General features: G+C 44.4%; 1 protein-coding gene across 1 annotated transcript in view; it reads right to left on the bottom strand.

Moving 5' to 3' along the window:
- LOC132828273 (probable RNA-binding protein 46) overlaps window positions 1-23,355 on the bottom strand; it is a 94,155-nt gene that overhangs the window by 47,477 nt on the left and 23,323 nt on the right. The window contains 2 exon segments of the mRNA XM_060845248.1: window positions 8,835-9,026; window positions 15,804-15,929. Coding sequence (XP_060701231.1) covers window positions 8,835-9,026; window positions 15,804-15,929 — 318 coding nt within the window.

The raw sequence follows: 23,355 nt of genomic DNA, 5'->3' as shown, positions 1-23,355 counted from the left end.
ATTAAGGCAAACCACACCTCTTCCTCTTTTAATAGCAACGGGGCTTAGAAACTCATCACTTCCTTCCTGGAGATCATCCCCAACAATTCCTTCTCTTTGGTGAATACCGACACACAGTATTTGTTCAGGACCTCACATACTCTTTTGGCTCCATACAGATTCCTTCCTTTGTCCTGGAGTGGACCAACCCTTTCCATGGCTACTGTTTTTTTTTAACACATGTATAAAATTCTTTGGTAATTTCCTTAATCCTGATTTGGAAATGCCAGTGTTGGACTGGGATGCAGTGAAATATCACACAACACCAGATTATAATCCAACAGATTTAATTGGAAGCACACAAGCAAGGATGCCCTGAGGCATGGTACATTGGGAAAACCGAGCAAAGGCTATGGCTTTGAATGGGCACTGCACAACAATCAACAGACAGGACTATTCCCTTCCAGTTGGAGAACATTTCAGCGGTCCAGGACATTCGACCTCGGACCTTCGGATGACCATCCTCCAAGGCGGATTTCAGGACAGGGAGCAACGAAAAGTGGTCAAGCAGAGGCTGATAGCTAAGTTCCATACCCATAGGGAGGGCCTCAACAGGGACCTTGGGTTCATGTCACATTTCAGGTGACCACCATTGCACTATACACACACACACACACACGTTTGTGGGGTGAATTTGTACTTGCAGAGTTACATTGCACTTTGCTCAAAAACTGCATGATTTCATGTAAAACACTGTTATTGCACTTTTTATATTAGAATCAGTCTAAACATCAAGGCACAGACAGAGAACATGGGGGCTAACACCTTCAACATATTGTCCAGCTAACATCAATTATTACAGTTAACCTGAGAATGCAACTTTTAAAAAAAGGTTTTGTGATTTACACATGAACGAATCGAAACTACCATGGTATTTGAACAGATGAAAGACTCAACAGACAATCGATGTAATTTTCAATGTATAATTTCAGTTACATCACACTGTAAACTTTTGCTATAAATTCTGTGCCTTACAATTGTGTCCTCCACAACCACCTGATGAAGGAGCGGCACTCCAAAAGCTCGTGTGCTTCCAATTAAACCTGTTGGACTATAACCTGGTGTTGTGTGATTTTTAACTTCCTTAATCCTGTTTGCTAATGACTTTTCATGTCCTTGTTTTACTCATCTAATTCCTTGTTTAAGTTCTTTCCTGTTTTCTTAAATACTTCAAGGCTTCATCAATTCCCATTCTCCTATGCTTCCTTTTACTTTCTAACCAAGATCATAACTCCATCCCTGGTATTCACTCAACTTTCCTTTACTCTCGCAGGAACGTTCCACTCCTGAACTCTGCCATTTGAAATACTCCCACATGCTCGATGTAAATTTATCCTCAAACCAGCCACCTCGAATCAAAATTCTCCAGTTCCCGCCTAATATTGTTGTCGTTTGCCTTTCGCCTAATCTAACACTCTCACTTAAAGACTGTTGTTATGTCTATTCATGAGTCTCTCAAAACTCACAGCACAGGTCACTACTCCTGAAATGCTCCCCCATTGACATCACTCAACTGGCTGGGTTCATTTCCCAAAATCAGGTCCAGTATCACCCCTTCTGGGTTAGATTGTTTACATATTGTGTCAAGAATCCCTCCTGAATGGTCCTTACAAACTTTGCCCCATTCAAGCCCTTAGCACATAGCAATCCCTAGTCAGAAGTGGGTACTGCAGATGCTGGAGATTACAGTCAAGATTAGAGTGGTGCTGGAAAAGCACAGCAGGTCAGGCATCATGCAAGCAGCAGGCAAATCAACGTTTTCGGCAAAAGCCCTTCAGGAATAGAAAAGGTGAAATCACAGTGCTGGCGGTATATTACAGCCCCCCCCCCCCCCCCCCCCCCCCCCCCGAGAAGCCTTTGGGAGAGAATATGTAGACAAATTTTGAAAAGATGTCAAAACGGCAAGCTTATTTTGGTGGGTGACTTTGACGTCCCCCTTATATTGATGTTTCGGGTAAAAGTCCTTCATCAGAAATTGCTGAGACCTCTGCTGTTGTGATCTATATAAATGATATTGGAATTCCTGATGAAGGGCTTTTGCCGAAAACGTCGATTTGCCTGCTGCTTGCATGCTGCCTGACCTGCTGTGCTTTTCCAGCACCACTCAAATCCCGATTCCTAGTCAATATAAAGGGGAAGTTAAAGTCACCCACCAAATAAGTTTGCCGTTTTGACATCTTTTCAAAATTTGTCTACATATTCTCTCCCAAAGGCTTCTGGGGGGGGGGGGGGGGGGCTGTAGTATACCACCAGCACTGTGATTTCACCTTTTCTATTCCTGATTTACCCAATTACCCACACTGCCTCTTTACACAGGTCCTCTGATGTATCCTGCCTCAGTACAGATACTCCTTTACCAGTAATGCAATTCCCAAACCCTTTCTGTCATACCTGGAAGATACAGATTCTGGGACATTCAGGTGCCAGACCTGTCCCTGTTTCAGCCAAGTCTCTGTAATTGCAATTTTGTCATAGTTCAAAGTACTACCCAAAGCGGTAGGTTCATCTCCCTTGACTATTATACTTCTCACACTGAAACACATGCATTTAAGACCACGTCCCCTGCTCTTTTCCAGAGGATTTTCCTGACTGTTCTAATTCTTAGTAATTTTTGCCTTAGTTGTTACTTTCTGCATCTACTACCCCTACTCCTTTGGTTCCTATCCCCCTGCCACATTAGTTTAAACCCTCCACAACCACTCTACCAAGTATCTCCCAAAGACATCAGTCCCCGTCCTGCTCATGTGTAATCCACCCAGTTTATACAGGTTGCCACCTGTCCCAGAACCAGTCCCAATGCCACACAAATCTGAAATCCTCGCCCTCACACCAGTTTTCAGCCACATGTTCATCGTCTGATATCAGAAATAGACCAAATGTCTCATCAAGACCGTTTCACCATTCAATAGCTGATCTTGGATTTTAACTCAAATCTATAGTAGGAACAGAGAAAGACTTTTATTTCATTTGCATTCCAGGTTTTGTAACCTGGGATTACCCCAATCAACTTTATAATAAACTAACTGCTTTTTTGAATGCAGTTCCAGATAAAAAATACAGCAGCCAACTTGCATACACAAAAGAGATATTAACTGGTCAAATAATCTTTTTACAGTGTTAATCAAAGGACAAATGCTAGTTAGCACATAAACATAGCTAGTGGAAAACCCTAACCCTAACGCTAACCCTAATCCTAACCCTAACCCTAACCCTAACCCTAACCCCTAACCCTAACCCTAACCTTAACCCAAACCCTAACCCTAACCCTATCCCTAACCCTAACCCTATCGCTAACCCTAACCCTAACCCTAACCCGAACCCAAACCCTAACCAGAAACCTAACCCTAACCCTAACCCTAACCCTAACCCTAACCCTAAACCTAAAACCTAACCCTAACCCTAACCCTAACCCTATCGCTAACCCTAACCCTAACCCTAACCCTAACCCTAACCCGAACCCGAACCCTAACCCTAACCCTAACCCTAACCCCCGAACCCTAACCCTGACCCTGACCCTGACCCTGACCCTGACCCGGACCCTGACCCGGACCCTGACCCTGACCCTGACCCTATCCCTCACCCTCACCCTCACCCTCACCCTCACCCTCACCCTAACCCTAACCCTAACCCTAACCCTATCCCTATCCCTATCCCTGACCCTAACCCTAACCCTATCGCAGGTGCCAGTGTTGGACAGGGGAGACAACGTTTAAAAACCACATGACACCAATTTATAGACTGACAGGTTTATTTGTTGTTAAGTCTTTCATCATTTAGAATGGGCTGCACGCTTCAGTTCATTAATATGTAAATTACAGAACTTCTTGTCTGTCACTTTCTTGAGATAACAAGGTTTAATAAGAAAAGGTGACATCTGAACTTGGACAATGTATTAAATGTGTGAGGTTAGAGTCTGTCTGTATTCCAATCTTGAGTCAGACTAGTTTCATTTCCAAACTAGGAAAAGTTTGGATGTTACAATATTGACTACCTGCAGGCTGTATGCTTTTAGAGCTAAAATAGAATTTATCTGCAAATACATAAGTACAGAATGTTAATAAGGTTCTCCTTAATTCTACCCGCTAAAGATTTTTAATGTTCCTTTCCAGCTCTTTTAAGTCCATTCTTGGCTACGTTTTAACTCTCTAAAGCATTGTCTGAATCTTACCACCTCCACCTTAAGTAAGCCTCCTTCTTCCTTAAAGTACAGCACAGAACGGGCCCTTCGGCCCACGATGTTGTGCCGAGCTCTCGTCCTAATGCAAAATATAATAACTTAACCTACACAACCCTCCACTCCCTGCTATCAATGTGCATGTCCAGCAGTCGCTTAAATATCCCCAATGACACTTCTTCCACCACCACAGCTGGCACCACATTCCATGCATTCGCAACTCTCTGCGTAAAGAACCTATCTCTGGGGTCTCCTTTATACCTTCCTCCTATGACTCCTCATACCAGTCATTCCTGCCCTGGGGAAAAGTCTCTGGTTATTGACTCTATCTCTTCCACTCATTATCTTGTATACCTCGATCAGGTCTCCTCTCTTCCTCCTTCTCTCCAGAGAGAAAATCCGAGCTTTTTCAACCTGATTTCATAAGGCAAGCCCTCCAATCCAGGCAGCATCCTGGTAAACCTTCTTTGCACCATCTCTAAAGCCTCTGTATTTTTCCTATAGTAGGACGACCAGAACTGGACACAATATTCGAATTGTGGTCTCACCAGGGACTTGTAGAGCTGTAACAAAACCTCGGCTCTTAACCCCGATCCCTCTGATAATGAAAGCCAAAGCACCATATGCTTTCTTATGCTTGTCACCCAAGGTTCTGTCAAACGACCATCCCTTCCTTGCCTCAGTGAAACAAACCTCTCCAGCACTAATAGCAGATGTTTCTTAAAAAACACCTCCAGGTTTCTGTTGTGCATTTCCCTGAGAACATCTGTTCCCAATTTAGGCACTCCAGTTCCTGCCTAATAGCATTGAAATTCACCCTCCCACAATTAAACACTTTCCCACACCATCTGCTCCTATCCCTTTGTACAACTATAGGAATGGTTATGGAGTAATGATCACTATCAACGAAAGTCTCTTGCACCAAGGGATCTGACACTTGGCCAGATTCATTGCCAAGCAGCAAATCAAATATGGCCTCCCCTCTAGTTGGCCTATCCACGTATTGAGTAAGGAATTCTTCCTGGACACACCTGACAAAACCTGCTCCATCCAAAATATTTGAACTAAGTACGTTCCAATCAATATTAAGGAAGTTAAAGTCACCCATGACAACAACCGTTACTTCTGCACATTTCCAAAATCTGCCTCCCAATCTGCTGCTCTGTATTTCTACTGCTATTGGGGGAGCGGGCGGGGGGCTGGAGAAAACTTGAAAAAGTCACTGCTCCTTTCCTGTTTCTAACTTCCACCCATACTGACTACATAGATATACCTTCCTCGACAATCTCCCTCTCTGCAGTGGTGATACTATCCTTGATTAGCGATGCCACTCCCTCACCTCTTTTACCTTCACCTCGATTCCTTTTGAAACGTCTAAACCCTGGAACATCTAAAAGCCATTCCTGCCCATGTAATATCTAACCTCCGCAATGACCATAATATCATAGTTCCAAGTACTGATCCATGCTCTTGAGTTTGTCTCTCTTATTTCTGATACTTCTTGCATTAAAATACACACATTTGAACCCAACACACTGGCTGCACCTTTGCTTTATCAAGTCCCCAGCCCTCCTCTGCACGTTCTAACTGGCTGTTGACAATCTACTCCATCATCTGATCCGTAGCTCAAGTGCCCACCATCCTGCAATCTCATTTAAACCCTCCCAAAGAGCACAAGTAATCCTCCCTCCTAGGATTGAACTGGTGCCCTTCCAGTTCAGGCACAACTCGTCCTTCTTGTACAAGTCCCACCTTCACAAGAAAGTAACCCCACAATTCAGATGTTGAAGCCCTCCCTCTTATACCAGCCCCAAGCTACGTGCTCATTTCTACTCGCTCTCTATTTCCAGCCTCACTAGACCGTGCTGCTTGCAGCAATTCTGAGATTACTACTCTGCTCGTCCTGCCTTCCAGCTTTCAAGCTAACTCACTACATTCCTTCCTGGAGTCCTCCTCCCTTTCCCGACCTATGTCATTAGTACCAATGTCTACCATGACTTCTGGCTGGTCTCCCTTCCCCTTAAGAATCCTGTTGAATCAATCTGAGAAACCCTGATCTTGGAACTTGGAAGGAAACACACTATCTGGGAGTCTCACTCGCGATCACACAATCTCCTTTCTGTCCCTCACATGATTGAATCCCCTATCACTATCGCTCTCCTATTCTCCCCACATCCTGCGTGAGCTCAGGGCCAGAAACCTGGCCACTGTGGCTTTCCCCGAGAGATTCCCTCACAAAACAGTGCCCAAAATGGTTTACTTATTATTGAGGGGAATGACCACAATGTCAACAATTCCTCAACTTCAGCAGAAATGCCACAATAGAGGAGGACAAATAATGATTTCTTTGAAATAACAGCGCTGGATATATCTATAGACATCGACCTAGCCAACTGTATCATTGCCACATTATTGGACAAAGTGGTTACTGGGACACCCGATGAAACCAGCAACATCAACTCCACTACTCCACTAGGTACCTGATGGAGGAGCAGTGCTTGGAAAGCTAGTAGTTCCAACTAAATCTGTTCGAGTGTAACTTGGTATCATGTGATTTTTAACTTTGTCTACCCCAGTGCAACACTGGCACCTCCACATCATGTCTTCCACATAAGAACAGCATGCTAATAGAACATACAACATAGAACAGTACAGCACAGAACAGGCCCTTCAGCCCATGATGTTGTGCACCCGCAAATTTCTGTGACCATATGGATGTCCAGTAGTCTCTTAAATGTCCCCAATGACCTTGCTTCCACAACTGCTGCTGGCAACGCATTCCATGCTCTCACAACTCTCTGTGTAAAGAACGCACCTCTGACATCCCCTCTGTACTTTCCTCCAACCAGCTTAGAACTATGACCCCTCGTGTTAGTCATTTCTGTCCTGAGAAATAGTCTCTGGTTATCGACTCTATCTATGCCTCTCATTGTCTTCTATACCTCAATTAGGTCCCCTCTCCTCCTCCTTTTCTCCAATAAAAAAGTCCGTGCTCAGTCAACCTCTCTTCATAAGATAAGCCCTCCAGTCCAGGCAGAATCCTTGTAAACCTCCTCTGAACCCTCTCCAAAGCATTCACATCTTTCCTATAATAGGACAACCAGAACTGGACACAGTATTCCAAATGTGGTCTAACCAAAGTTTTATAGAGCTGCAACAAGATCTCACGACTCTAAAACTCAATCCCCCTGTTAATGAAAGCCAAAACACTATATGCTTTCTTAACAACCCTGTCCACTTGTGTAACAACCCAGGTTACATTCAATGGACAAGTATACAGACAAATCAACATCACCCCAATGGAGTCCCGATATCAGGACTGATAGCAGAAGCAATAACGCAACGCGTAGAATGGACAGCTCTGTCCACCATCCAACCCAAACTGTGGATTTGGTATATAGATGACACCTCTGTCATCACTAAACATACACAACTTGAAGAAAGCCACCACCACATCAATAACATCCTGACCAGAATAAAGTTCACTGACGAAGAGGAGAAGAACAGCAAACTCTCCTTTCTGGACACCTACTAGAGAACTCCAGATCAGTGTGAACAGGAAGAACGCCCATACAGACCAAATACTGAAATATAGCAGCAACAACACAACACCTATAAACGAAGCTGCATTACAATATTATTTAAACAGGCAAGGACACACTGCAGCTACCCAGAATTCCTGAAGGCAGAGCAGGAACACCTATTCAATGGATTTAAATAGACCAGGGACCCCAAAAGCACTATCCTGCAGTACTTCTGCAACAAACTCAAGAAGAAAGCACTTCACGACCAGACACGACAGTGCCCATATCATATATCAAGGACATATCCGAAATGACTACCTGACTACACAGACCCCGCGAAATCACAATGTTTCACAAACCAGCAAACACCTCTCGCCAGCTCCTTGGACACCTACATCCAACAGGACGAATATTATCTACAGGATACCATGCAAGGACTGTGAAAAACACGACAGAGATCAAGCAAGAAGAAAACTGACCATACGAGCACACGAACACCAACTCACCACTGCCAGACATGACCAGCGCACTCTCTTTTCTAATCACAGACACAATGAAGGACACAAATTCACCTGGGACAATGTAACCATCCTCACACAGATAAAACAGAGAATGCCTTGTGCATGGCACTCCAACTAGAAATCAATCACTAAACACATTGAACATATACAAATCATTCAGATACAGAACCGGAAGATAACAGAGGCACATAACTCCCAGGTGGGATGGTACACAAATGCTTCACCAGAGGCACATTGATGATGTCACCTAGCGAGATGATAAAACACATCAGCTCAGCGAACACATCGACAATCACAACATCAAATCTAACACCAAGCTGATGGTATACAGAGCTGTGGCGGTTCCTGCCCTCCTATAACGCTCTGGGACATGGACAGTCCACAAGGGGGCATCAAGGTGCTGGAGCAGTCCCATCAATGTTGCCTGCCCAAGATCCCGTCAATCCGCTGGGAAGACAGACGCACCATTACCAGGCGCCCTCAACAAGGCCAAAATCCCCAGTATTGAAGCACTCACTACCCTTGATCAGCTGCAATGGGCTGGGTACTTCCTCTGTATGACCTATATGATACTACCCAACCAGCTGCTCCATCCGTTCTCCGAAACGGCAGGCGAACCCCAGGTGGACAAAGGAAGTGCTTCAGAGATGCCCTCAAGGCCTCACTGGTGAAGTACAGCATTCCCACCCACACCTGGGAGTCACACGCCCAAGACCATTCAAAGTTCAGGAGGAACATTTGGGAAGGCATCGAGCTCCTCAAGACTTGCTGTTGGGAAGAAACGGAATCCAGGTGAAAACAGCATAAGGAGCATGCTGTCACACTAATACCTCACCTACCCCCTACCCACAGTTATCCTTTGACCCAAGTGTTGCAGAGTCTGTGGAAACTGCATCAGACTTTACAGGGACCTACGGACTCACCCTGAGAGTGGAAGAGAGTCATCCTCCTCTGCTACCGATTGTCAATGTGGTAAGATATGAAGATTGAATTCCCTCACTCCTGTCACTGTGCCTTTGTTACAAATTTCAACAATTCCCTGTCTAATAGTGTCCAACAATGTAATGCTGTTGTGGAAACTGAAACCTGTCCTTCCACTTCGGTTTTCTGACACTTGTTACCCTGAATTAGTATTCATACTGATTCATAATCTGAGGCCAATATTCTTCTTGGTAATCCCATTGTTACCTCTAACTCTGAGAGGTCCCCACCGTGCTTCTCTTTCTGCCTGACTTAACACAATGGTGTGTAGCTGTGAATATTGAAACCTCACCTTTTTGTTCACCATGTGACCACATCTCCCTAATCGTGATTAGATAGAAATTATTTCCCTCTATGTCTCAAGTGTAAATACTTTTATGCAGATTTTTGCACATTTAATTAAAGAAAATGTCTTTTTTTTAACTACAAACACAGTCATCAGTCCTGGCCCATGCGGTCTTTGTGATCTCTATTTAGACTGCAGGAGGCTCTGTGCTCAGTTGGCAGTGTGCTGTCTTTTCAGATGTCAGGGTACTCTCCATTCAGATGGCATGAGGCCCTGTGCTCAGATGGCAGGGCTTCTCTCCCAATTTTCAGAAAAAACCTTCTTAAAGTCCACTGACGATGAAACAAATTCTCCTAAAATGACTGGTTTCAGGCTGCCAACACCATCAGTTTTAAAATTCAATTGACTTTCCATGACTGTTGGGTTTAAATTAATTGGCCAACTCCCCCACTGTCATGCTCACTGTCCCGTTCACACCATTAGATTCACACTCACTGCCACACACACTCCCCCACCATCATGCTCACTCCCACATACACCTCATCACTTTCATGCTTACTTCTCCTGCACACTCCCCCACTGTCACACTCACTCCTTGCACACCGCATTACCGTCAATCTCACTCCCCCGCACACTCCCCCATTGTCACGCTCACTGCCCCACACACTCCCCCACCAACACACCCAAATCGTGTGGAACAGAACATGGGGCTGAGTCAGTCTCTCTCCAGCTCAGCTCCTTCAACACAAAGACAAACAACTCTGCATCTTGGCACTTCATAATGAACATTTTTATTGTTTACAAATTGACCAACTCGTCAAAGTCACCCTAAGGTATCCAATAACAAAGTTAATTGTTCATATTTCAGGAGACATAGGACAGTACAACACTATATAGGTCCTTCAGCCCTTGATGTCGTGCCAACATTTTATCCAGTCCAAGATCAAACTACCTACCCTTACAGTTGAGAACTCTCTGTACTATTCCTTGTCTCTCACAGACCCTTTCTCTGATTAACTGTAAGCTGAGAATGCAATTTAACTCTTATAGGAATGTTGTAAAACTTTCCCCCACTTTTACACACCAATTCCATAACACCACCGTCACTCTCCCTTCCGCCACCATAACCCATGTATCTCATCTTCCTCGTCCCGAGTCTGATTCCTTACCTCACTGTCGTACTCACTCACTCAGTGATAGTCAGTCCTCCAATATCACACTTATTCTCCCACCCACTCCGCTCCTGTCATGCTCACTCCTCCACATACTACCCCACCATCATGCTCACTCCCCCGCACAGTTCTCCACTTTCGCACTCCACGACCAGTGTGCTCATTCCCCGTACACTCTCCCACTGTCACACTCACTGTCCTGTGCACTCCTGCAGTGTAATACTCACTGCTCCACGCACACCCCCACCGTCACTCTCGCTGCCTCGCACACTCTCTCACTGTCACTCTTACTGCCCAATTACTGGCCCACTTTTATGCCAATGCCCCACATACACCCCTACTGCCACACTCACTGCTCCGCACACACGCACACTATCACGTTCACGACATTGCACATTCCCCCACCATCACGCTCATTCCCTCACTGTCATGCTTACTCCTCCACTGTTATACTCACTGACCCGTGCAATCCCCTGCACACAGTCAGTCCCCAGCACACTCCTCCATTGTCACTCTCATTGCCCCGCTCACAACCCCACCGTCACAATCATTGACCAGTGCACTCTCCTGCACAGACCCAGACCACCACACACTCCTCCATCATCACCCTCACTGCCCTGCACAATCCCCCACCATCAGGCTCACTGCCCTCATTTCCCCCAACCATCACATTCACTTCCCCTTACACGCCTCGATCAACATGCTCATCTCCCCGCATACTCCCTCACTGTAAACAGTCACTGCCCCGCACACTCTCCCAATGTCCCTCTCACTGCCCTGCTATTCCCCCACTGTCATGTTCATTGTCCGGTGCACGCCACTAGACTCACACTCACTGCCCAACACATTCCACCACCATCATGCTCACTCACCCGCACACTTCGCCTCTTTCATGCTAACTCTCCTCCACACTCCCCCACTGTCACGCTCATTCCCTGCACACTGCACCACCACCATTCTCACTCCGTTGCACACTCCCCCACCATAACACTCACTGCCTCCCACACTACCCCACCAACAACTTCCAAGGCCTAATGATCTCTCTCCAGTTAAGCTCCTTCAACACAAACAACTCTGAGTCCTGGCACTTCATAATGAATTGTTTTTTTATTGCTTCCAATTGCATTTATAGATATAATCAAAGTAATGTTGCCATTTCTCATTGGCCCATAAGTTGAGAGAAACATTGAAATGTGTCCTTTACCCCCACGCCCCCGGGACAAAGTTGGGCAAAGCATCACTGCCTTCAGTCTGTTACCATAGCGACAGGCTGCTTCAATGCAGAAGCATTCAACTGAAATGACAACATCTTGGATGTTAATTAGTGAATTTGATTGATTGATGAATTTGGGTAAAAGGGAATTTCAGCACAGTCTTCATCTGCTGTCTGAATTTAGTCTGGGTCACAGCATAAATCGCAGTGTTTGTGCAGCAGCTGAGGAGCTGCAGCATGTAGCCCAATTCCTTTACAAACCAATGCAGAAACACAGCCTGATTCCCAATATGATACATCCGGAACCATATAGAATACACCATTAAAGTTGACCATAGCACGATGAAATTGGCTGAGACCACAAACAGTAAAATGATGGATTTTTTTTCGATTTTGCAGTTCTGTGTCACACTGCCCATCCCTATTGGTGTGAGCCTGGAGTCTCCTGCGGGCTCTGCTGGTCACTACAATGTGTCTGACAGTGAAAACATTGAGCAGCAAAATCAGCAGAAATGGCACGACTGGGTTTTGAATGTTATGGAGGAACTCGATTGTGACCCAGACATGAGAGTAACGAACAGCATCTGTTACCTCACAAAACCAGGGGTAATTAACCAGCGCATACCGAGCTGTGAGCATAAAATACCAGAAAATGTTCTTTAAACAGCTCAGCACAGTCACTGTTCCCAGAACCACAGCTGCCGTTTTCTCACTGCAATATTTACTTTTCAGCTTCTGGCAACAAATGGCCACAAATCGATCAAAGGTGAAAGTGACAGTGAACCAGACAGAACAGTCAGTGGCTGCATAAAGCAGGACGGCGTGAATATTACAGACAGGGATGGCCCACAGGAAATCAAACAGTTCCTTATAAGCAATGGGAAGGTGTCTCAACATCAGGTCGAGGGTAATGACCAGTAGATCGTCCATTGCCATGGCCCCCAGGTAAAGACTGACACATGGAGACAATCCACAATCTTTATAAAGTAGGACAAAGATCGTCACTATATTAACTGTGAGGAATGGAAACAAACAAATTATACATCAGCCTGGAGTCAAAGTTACCAGTTGGATTGAAGATCCAGTGTGTCAAGTCATTCAGAGATTAAGTGAAATAATTGAAGCTGAAATAACAACTGGCAAGGTCTGAGTTACTGACAACAATGTGACACAAAACATAGGAAACAATCCCTCCCTCCCCAAACACATGGGCACAAATCCATAAGATCAACCTGGATCATTCCCAAAAACGCAATCACTTGAGATCAGAATCAGGACACTTATTTACAGTTCCGAATATGAAGATTGAAAACATTGTTGTCCTGAAGGATATCGCCCAGTTCCTTGAATACAAGCGGACGTTGGAAATTTCTGTCTTTCATGTAAATTGTAGTCGATCCTCTGTCATGATGAAAAACAAATGCCGGGGAAAGGTATTCACCCTTTTAAATACCTGAGAAGATTTCAAAAGTGTCTTTCCTTCCAGGCAACGGGATCTCTTCCCTCGGGATCTTATCTTTGTTCAATTTACTGACGTCCAACATTTCAAAAGTAATGTCAATTGGAGAATATTCCAGGGAATATCTGTTATAAAATCTTCCAGGTAAAGGCAGTTCTAAAACATTCTGGGGAATGTCAGTTATGCAATATTTCAGGGAATGTCATTTATAGAATATTCCAAGGAACGTCAGTTACAAAATGTTGCAGGGAAAGTCGGTTGTAGAATCTTTCAGGGAATGTCATTTATTAAAATTTCCAGGGAATGTCGGTTACAAAATGTTCCAGAATATGTTAGTTCAGAAGGTTCCGAGAAATTGCGTTTATGGATCAGTCCAATGAATGTCAGTTATTGAAAGTCCTGGAACATGTCAATTATAGAAACTTCCAAGGAATGTTGGTCTTAGAACTTTCCGGAGAGTGTCACTTACAGAATGTTCCGAGGAATGTTGGTTAAGAATGGTATGGGTAGTATCGGTTATAGAATGTTCCAACAAATGTTGATTATTGAATGTTCCAGAGATTGTTGGTTAGAGAGCATTCCGGGGAGGGTTGGTTACAGAATGTTTTGGAAAAAAAAGTTGGTTATAGAATGTTCTGGGGAAGGTCAGTAGTAGAACGTTCCAGAGAATTTTGTTTTTAGAATATTCTGGGGAATGGCAGTTATGGAATGTGATAGAGGCATGAAGACCCACATCACAAATGTCCTTCTGCCCATTAAGTTTGGTGAAATGCAGTCAGCCTCATGGTGGAAATCTCTCTCAAAAATCAACTCAGCTGGTACTTTGCGTAACAAAATAAGATTATGCCAATTCTGTGATCATTTGATGTAAGATTCTTTTTGACAACAAACATATATCATTCGTTATGTGCTAATCTCGCCACTTTTTTTTATTTTTGTGTTCCAGGTCCAGCTGTAAAATGTTCTGCACATTCAGTTCCCAATATCGATCACCCTGCAGCCATGTCTCTCTAATGTCATTAATCAGATCCATTTACCTCAACGTATGCAGTGAATTCCTCAATTTGTTTTTGAGAATAAAGCACACATTCAAACAGAGTGTCTTTCATTCAACTTTTTAATCCATTATTCGCTTCTCCGTTGTCGCACTTAACCTCATTTTGACAGATCATCAAACAGTCTCACATCGTCATACTCACAGAAACAGACATGCTGGGTATGTTTAATGAAGTTCCATCAGCATCCCTGGGCATATCCTATCCCACCAGCAGGACAGAACTACCAGTATTGGTGGCACCATCGTATACTGTCAGGAGTTTCCCAGGACTTGCCCAACATTGATTACAGAACATGAGAAATTCTCATAACAGGTTGGAAATGGTGAAGGAAATAACCTGATGATGTGTATCTACTTCCCTCCGCATCACTCCACAGTGATAACTCAGTTCTCCTCAATGTTGAAAACAAATCGGAGGGAGCACTGAGGGTGACAAGGACACAGAGCGTACTCTGGCTGATGAACTTCAATGTCTATCACCAAGAGTGTCTCCATAGGCCCACCACTGACTGAGCAGAACGAGGCCTCAAACACACAGCAGCCAGACTGTGGGAAGTAATCAGGGAACCAACAAGAGGGAAACATTCTCACCAACTAATTGTCACAGGTGCATCTACAGCATCTGTAGGAGCACCCAGCACACAGTCCTGGCGGAGGGCAAGTCTCAACCTCATATTGAGGATACCGTTTAATGGAATAATTTAATCTCTGTCAGGTTAAGAGGGAACAACGACTGCAGTAACACAATGATGAATACTGGGTCCTCAACTATTTGCAACCGATATCGACAGTTTAGATAAATGGAACAAATGTATTGTAACAAAATTTGTCAACGACACGTTGTTTTCATGAGAAGATACTTAGACTCTAAGAGTGTAAATGGAAAAAAAAACAATAACTTGTCAGATGGAATATAACCTGGACAACTTTGAACCTGCAATTTTTTCAGGAATAATAAAAGGCTGTATATTACATAAATGGACACAACAATACAGCATTTACGCGAGCTTTCACTCTGACCTATTCAGACATCGGGAGTGTTGCTCCACCTCCCTCATGGTCTGCTTTCTGAGGTTCCCTGTGGTACCATTTGCTCTCAGTTTACACAGGAGATTTTGATGTGCTTGGTTGTAAGTGGGAGTTGTGAGGGATGTTTTGTGTCATGCAGCAAGGGGATGGTGTTTATCCGAGAGGCTATTGGAGTCATAGAGGCGTAGAGCTTTACAGTATGGAAACCGACCCTTCAGCCCAACCTGTCCATGCCGACCAGATATTCCAACCCAATCTCGTCCCACCTGTCAGCACCCGACCCATATTCCTCCAAACCTATCCTATTCTTATATCCATCGAAATCCCTCTTAAATGTTGTAATTGTACCAGCTCTTTAATTGTACGATGTGACCCGACGATGATGGGATTGGCTGACTGCTTCTGAATGAAGAGGCTGTAGCTGCTGCGAGGACAGTGGGTATTCACCAACATGATGTACTGTACGTACTCACACTGCCAAGATTAATGGAGTGACAGTTTAGAAAGTTTATTCATATAAATGAGAACATATAATAAAGACATTGCCAGCGCACATGAAGTGGTTACTTTTATCGCATCTCCCACCTCCCAGAACTAGCCCACACACCAAAACCGCAGATATCAGTTCAGCACAAGCATTGTGAAGACCAGGCTTGTGCACTCCTCAGGACAAACTGACAATCTGTCTAGGGAGCAAAGTTGAGCAGATTACTCCAATGCATTTGTCTTTGAACCCAGACTCGGTAATTGTCCAGTCGGGGAAATGTGCAGGGAACACCAATGTACTGATCTCTAAGTTATCCCCCCAGCACATGGTGCTGTATAAACCAACCCATCTCACTAACTGGGAGATAGTAAGAACTGCAGATACAGGAGAGTCAGAGTGGATAATGTGTAGAGCTGGAAAACAAAAACCACAGCAGGTCAAGCAGCATCAAAGGAGAAAGGGAGTCAACATTTCAGATTGGAACATTTCAGCAGGATGGAAGGGGGAAGGGGACTGAGAAATTAACAGAGCAATGGGGTGGCACTGGGGGTGAGATACGTGGGATAGCAATAAGTGAATGCAAGTCGGAGGTGATTGATGAGTGGAAAGAATGGAGTAGACAGATGAGAAGGAAAATGGACAGGTAGGGTCAAGTTAAGGAGATCGAGTCGAGAGGCAGTGCTGGACCGGGGATGAGGTGAGGAGTAGAGAAATTTGGAAGCTGGTGAATTCGATGTTAAGGCTTTCTTAACATATGCTTTCTTAACAACCCTGTCCACTTGTGTTACAACCCAGGTTACATTCAATAGACAAGTATACAGACAAATTAACAGCACCCCAATGGAGTCCCGATATCAGGACTGATAGCAGAAGCAATAGTGCAACATGGAGAATGGACAGCTCTGTCCACCATCCAACCCTCACTCTGGATTTGGTATGTAGATGACACCTCTGTCATCACTAAACAGACACAACTGGAAGAAAGCCACCACCACATCGATAACATCCTGACCAGAATAAAGGTCACTGAAGAAGAGGAGAAGAACAGCAAACTCTCCTTCCTGGACACCTACGAGAGAACTCCAGATCAGTGTGAACAGGAAGAACACACATACAGACAAATACTGAACTAGAACAGCAACAACACAACACCTATAAACGAAGCTGCATTACAATATTATTTAAACAGGCAAGGACACACTGCAGCTACCCAGAATTCCCGAAGGCAGAGCAGAAACACCTATTCAACGGATTTAAATAGACCAGGGACCCCAAAAGCACTATCCTCCAGTACTTTTGCAACAAACTCAAGAAGAAAACACTTTACGACCAGATACGATAGTGCCCGTATCATATATCAAGACATATCCGAAATGATTACCTGACTACTCAGACCCCTCGAAATCACAATGTTTCACAAACCAGCAAACGCCTCTCGCCAGCTCCTTGGACACCTCCATCCAACAGGACGAATGTTATCTACAGGATACCATGCAAGGACTGTGAAAAACACTACAGAGATCAAGTAGGAAGAAAACTGACCATACGAGCACACGAACACCAACTCACCACTGCCAGACATGACCAGCGCACTCTCTTTTCTAATCACAGACACAATGAAGGACACAAATTCACCTGGGACAATGTAACCATCCTCACACAGATAAAACAGAGAATGCCTTGTGCATGGCACTCCAACTAGAAATCAATCACTAAACACATTGAACATATACAAATCATTCAGATACAGAACCGGAAGTACGAGATAACAGAGGCACATAACTACCAGGTGGGATGGTACACAAATGCTTTACCAAAGGCACATTGATTTCGTCACCTAGCGAGATGAGAAAACACATCAGCTCAGCGAACAAATCTACAATCACAACATCAAACCTAACACCAAGCTGATGGTATACAGAGCTGTGGTGGTTCCTGCCCTCCTATAACGCTCTGGGACATGGACAGTCCACAAGGGGGCCTCAAGGTGCTGGAGCAGTCCCATCAACGTTGCCTGCCCAAGATCCTGTCAATTCGCTGGGAAGACAGACGCACCATTACCAGGCGCCCTCAACAAGGCCAAAATCCCCAGGATTGAAGCACTCACTACCCTTGATCAGCTGCAATGGGCTGGGTACTTCCTCTGTATGACCTATATGATACTACCCAACCAGGTGCTCTACTCCGTGCTCCGAAACGGCAGGCGAACCCCAGGTGGACAAAGGAAGTGCTTCAGAGATGCCGTCAAGGCCTCACTGGTGAAGTACAGCATTCCCACCCACACCTGGGAGTCACACGCCCAAGACCACTCAAAGTTCAGGTGGAGCATTTGGGAAGGCATCGAGCTCCTCAAGATTTGCTGTTGGGAAGAAACGGAATCCAGGTGAAAACAGCACAAGGAGCATGCTGTCACACGAACACCTCACCTACCCCCTACCCACAGTTATCCTTTGACCCAAGTGTTGCAGATTCTGTGGAAACTGCATCAGACTTTACAGGGACTTACGGACTCACCCTGAGAGTGGAAGAGAGTCATCCTCCTCTGCTACCGATTGCCAATGTCGTAAGTTAAGAAGATTGAATTCCCTCACTACTGTCACTGTGCCTTTGTTACAAATTTCGACAATTCCAACAATGTAATGCTGTTGTGGAAACTGAAACCTGTCTTTCCACTTCGGTTTTCTGACACTTGTTACCCAGAATTAGTATTCATACTGATTCATATTCTAAGGCTAATATTTTTCTTGGTAATCCCATTGCTACCTCTCACTCTGAGAGGTCCCCACCTTGCTTCTCTTTCTGCCTGACTTAACACAATGGTGTGTAGCTGTGAATATTGAAACCTCACCTTTTTGTTCACCATATGACCACATCTCCCTAATCGTGGTTAGATAGAAATTATTTCCACCATTATTTTCACTCCCTTGCACACTCCCCCACCATAACACTCACTGTCTCCCACACTCCCTCACTATCACACTCACTGCCTCCCACACTACCCCACGAACAACATCCAAGGCCTAATGATCTGTCTGCTACTCAGCTCCTTCAACACAAAGACAAACAACTCTGAGTCATAGAGTCATAGAGATGCAGACCCTTCGGTCCAACCCGTCCATGCCGACCAGATATGCCAACCCCATCTAGTTCCACCTGCCAGCACCCAGCCCATATCCCTCCCAACCCTTCCTATTCATATACCCATCCAAATGACTCTTAAATGTTGCAATTGTACCAGCCTCCACCACTTCCTCTGGCAACTCATTCCATTCACATAACACCGTTGTGGTTCTGTTCGCCGAGCTGGAAGTTTTTGCTGCAAACGTTTCGTTCCCTGGCTAGCCAGGGAACGAAACGTTTGCAGCAAAAACTTCCAGCTGGGCGAACAGAACCACAACAATGGACACCCGAGCTACAAATCTTCAACCAGACTTTAATCACATAACACCCTCTGCGTGAACAAGTTGCCCCATAGGTCTCTTTTATACCTTTCCCCTCTCACCCTAAACCTATGCCTCTCTAGTTTTGGACTCCCCGACCCCAGGAAAAAGACTTTGTCTATTTATCCCATCCATGCCCCTCATAATTTTGTAAACCTCTAAAAGGTCACCCCTCAGCCTCTGAAGCTCCAGGGAAAACAGCTCCAGCCTGTTCAGCCTCTCCCTGTAGCTCAGATCCTCCAACCCTGGCAACATCCTTGTAAATCTTTTCTGAACCATTTCAAGGTTCACAACATCTTTCTGATCGGAAGGAGACCAGAATTGCACGGAGTATTCCAACAGTGGCCTAACCAATGTCCTTTACAGCTGCAACATACCTCCCAACTCCTGTACTCGGTGCTCTGACCAATAAAAGAAAGCATACAAAACGCCTTCTTCACTATCCTATCTACCTGCGACTCCACTTTCAAGGAGCTATGAACCTGCACTCCAAGGTCTCTTTGTTCAGCAACACTCCCTAGGACCTTACCATTAAGTTTATAAGTCCTGCTAAGATTTGCTTTCCCAAAATGCAGCACCTCGCATTTACCTGAATTAAACTCCATCTGTCACTTCTCAGCCCATTGGCCGATCTGGTCCAGATCCTGTTCTAATCTGAGGTAACCCTCAGCGCTGTCCAGTACACCTCCAATTTTGGTGTAATCTGCAAACGTACTAACTGGCCCTGGCACTTCATAATGATTTTTTTTTTATTGCTTCCAATTGCATTTATAGATATAATCGCAGTAATGTTGCCATTTCTCATTGGCCCATAAGTTGAGAGAAACATTGAAATATGTCCTGTACCTCCCCTCCCTCCCACTGTGGGACAAGGTTGGGCAAAGCATCACTGCCATCAGTCTGTTACCATAGCCACAGGCTGCTTCATTGCAGAAGCATTCAACTGAAATGACAACATCTGGATGTTAATGCGTGAATTTGATTGACTGATGAATTTGGGTAAAAGGGTATTCCAGCACAAGCTTCATCTGCTGTCTGAACTTAGTCTGGGTCACAGCATAAATCGCAGTGTTTGTGCAGCAACTGAGGAGCTGAAGCATGTAGCCCAATTCCCGCACAAACCAATTCAGAAACACGGCCTGATTCCCAATATGATACATCCGGAACCATATAGAGTACACCATTAACGTTGACCATACCACGATGAAATTGGCTGAGACCACAAACAGTAAAATGATGGATTTTTTTCGATTTTGCAGTTCTGTGTCACACTGCCTATCCCTATTGGTGTGAGCCTGGAGTCTCCTGTGGGCTCTGCTGGTCACTACAATGTGTCTGACAGTGAAAACATTGAGCAGCAAAATCAGAAGAAATGGCACGCCTGGGTTTTGAACGTTATGGAGGAACTCGATTGTGACCCAGACATGAGAGTAACGAACAGCATCTGTTATCTCACAAAACCAGGGGTAATTCTCCAGCGCATACCGAGCAGTGAGCATAAAAATACCAGAAAATGTTCTTTAAACAGCTCAGCACAGTCACTGTTCCCAGAACCACAACTGCCGCTTTCTCACTGCAATATTTACTTTTCAGCTTCTGGCAACAAATGGCCACAAATCGATCAAAGGTGAAAGTGACAGTGAACCAGACAGAACAGTCAATGGCTGCACAAAGCAGGATGGCGTGGATATTACAGACAGGGATGGACCACAGGAAATCAAACAGTTCCTTATAAGCAATGGGAAGGTGTCTCAATATCAGGTCGAGGGTAATGACCAGTAGATCGTCCATTGCCATGGCCCCCAGGTAACGTCTGTCACATGAAGACAATCCACAATCTTTATAAAGTAGGACAAAGATCGTCACTACATTAACTGTGAGGAATGGAAACAAACAAATTATACATCAGCCTGGAGTCAAAGTTACTAGTTGGATTGAAGATCCAGTGGGTCAAGTCATTCAGAGATTAAGTGAAATAATTGAAGCTGAAATAACAACTGGCAAGGTCTGAGTTACTAACAACAATGTGACATAAAACATCGGAAACAATCCCTCCCTCCCCAAACACACGGGCACAAATCCATAAGATCAACCTGGATCATTCCCAAAAACGCAATCACTTGAGATCTGACACAGGCCACTTATTTACAGTTCCGAATATGAAGATTGAAAACATTGTTGTCCTGAAGGATATCGCCCAGTTCCTTGAATACAAGCGGACGTTGGAAATTTCTGTCTTTCATGTAAATTGTAGTCGATCCTCTGTCATGATGAAAAACAAATGCAGGGGAAAGGTATTCACCCTTTTATATACCTGAGAAAATTCGAAACAGTGTCTTTCATTCCAGGCAACGGGATCTCTTCACTCGGGATCTTATCTTTGTTCAATTTACAGATGTCCAACCTTTCAAAAGTAATGTCAGTTGGAGAATATTCCAAGAAATGTCTGTTATAAAATCTTCCAGGAAAAGTCAGTTCTAAAACATTCTGGGGAATGTAGGGTATAGAATGTCCGGGGGGAATGTCAGTTATGCAATATTCCAGGAAATGTCATTTATAGAATATTCCAAGGAACGTCAGTTACAAAATGTTGCAGGGAAAGTCGGTTGTAGAATCTTCTGGGAAATATCAGTTATTAAAATTTCCAGGGAATGTCAGATACAAAATGTTCCAGAATATGTTGGTTTAGAAGGTTCTGAGAAATTGCGTTTATGGAACAGTCCAATGAATGTCAGTTATTGGAAGTTCTGCACCATGTCAGTTATAGAAACTTCCCTAGGAATGTTGGTCTTAGAACTTTCCGGAGAGTGTCACTTACAGAGTGTTCTGAGGAATGTTGGTTAAGGATGGTATGGGTAGTTTCGGTTGTAGAATGTTCCAACAAATGTTGATTATTGAATGTCCCAGAGATTGTTGGTTAGAGAGCATTCCGGGGAGGGTTGGTTACAGAGTGTTCTGAAAAAAAAGTTGATTATAGAATGTTCTGGGGAATGTCAGTAGCAGAACTTTCCAGAGAATTTTGTTTGTAGAATATTCTGGGGAATGGCAGTTATGGAATGTGATAGAGGCATGAAGACCCACATCACAAATGCCCTTCTGCCCATTAAGTTTGGTGAAATGCAATCAGCCTCATGGTGGAAATCTCTCTCAAAAAGCAACTCAGCTGGTACTTTGCGTAACAAAATAAGATTATGCCAATTCTTTGATCATTTGATGTAAGATTCTTTTTGACAACAAACATATATCATTCGTTATGTGGTGATCTCGCTAGTATTTTTTATTTTTGCGTTACAGGTCCAGCTGTAAAATGCTCTGCGTATTCAGTTCCCAATATCGATCACCCTGCAGCCAAGTCTCTCTGATGTCATTAATCAGATCCATTTACCTCAACGTATGCAGTGAATTCCTCAATTTGGTTTTGAGAATAAAGCACACATTCAAATAGAGTGTCTTTCATTCAACTTTTAATCCATTATTCGCTTCTCCGTTGTTGCACTTAACCTCATTTTGACAGATCATCAAACAGTCTCGCATCGTCATACTGACAGAAACAGACATGCTATGCTGGGTGTGTTTAATGAAGCTCCATCGGCATCCCTGGGCATATCCTATCCCACCAGCAGGACAGAACTACCAGTATTGGTGGCACCATCGTATACTGTCAGGAGTTTCCCAGGACTTGCCCAACATTGATTACAGAACATGAGAAATTCTCATCATAACAGTTTTAAATGGTGAAGGAAATAACCTGATGATGCGTATCTACTTCCCTCCGCATCACTCCACAGTGATAACTCAGTTCTCCTCAATGTTGAAAGCAAATCGGAGGGAGCACTGAGGGTGACAAGGACACAGAGCGTACTCTGGCTGATGAACTTCAATGTCTATCACCAAGAGTGTCTCCATAGGCCCACCACTGACTGAGCAGAACGAGGCCTCAAACACACAGCAGCCAGACTGTGGGAAGTAATCA

Source organism: Hemiscyllium ocellatum, chromosome 26 (genome assembly GCF_020745735.1).
Source record: "Hemiscyllium ocellatum isolate sHemOce1 chromosome 26, sHemOce1.pat.X.cur, whole genome shotgun sequence".
Taxonomy (NCBI): domain Eukaryota; kingdom Metazoa; phylum Chordata; class Chondrichthyes; order Orectolobiformes; family Hemiscylliidae; genus Hemiscyllium; species Hemiscyllium ocellatum.
Note: the sequence above shows the minus strand (reverse complement) of the source record. Positions and strands in the feature narration are given on the sequence as shown.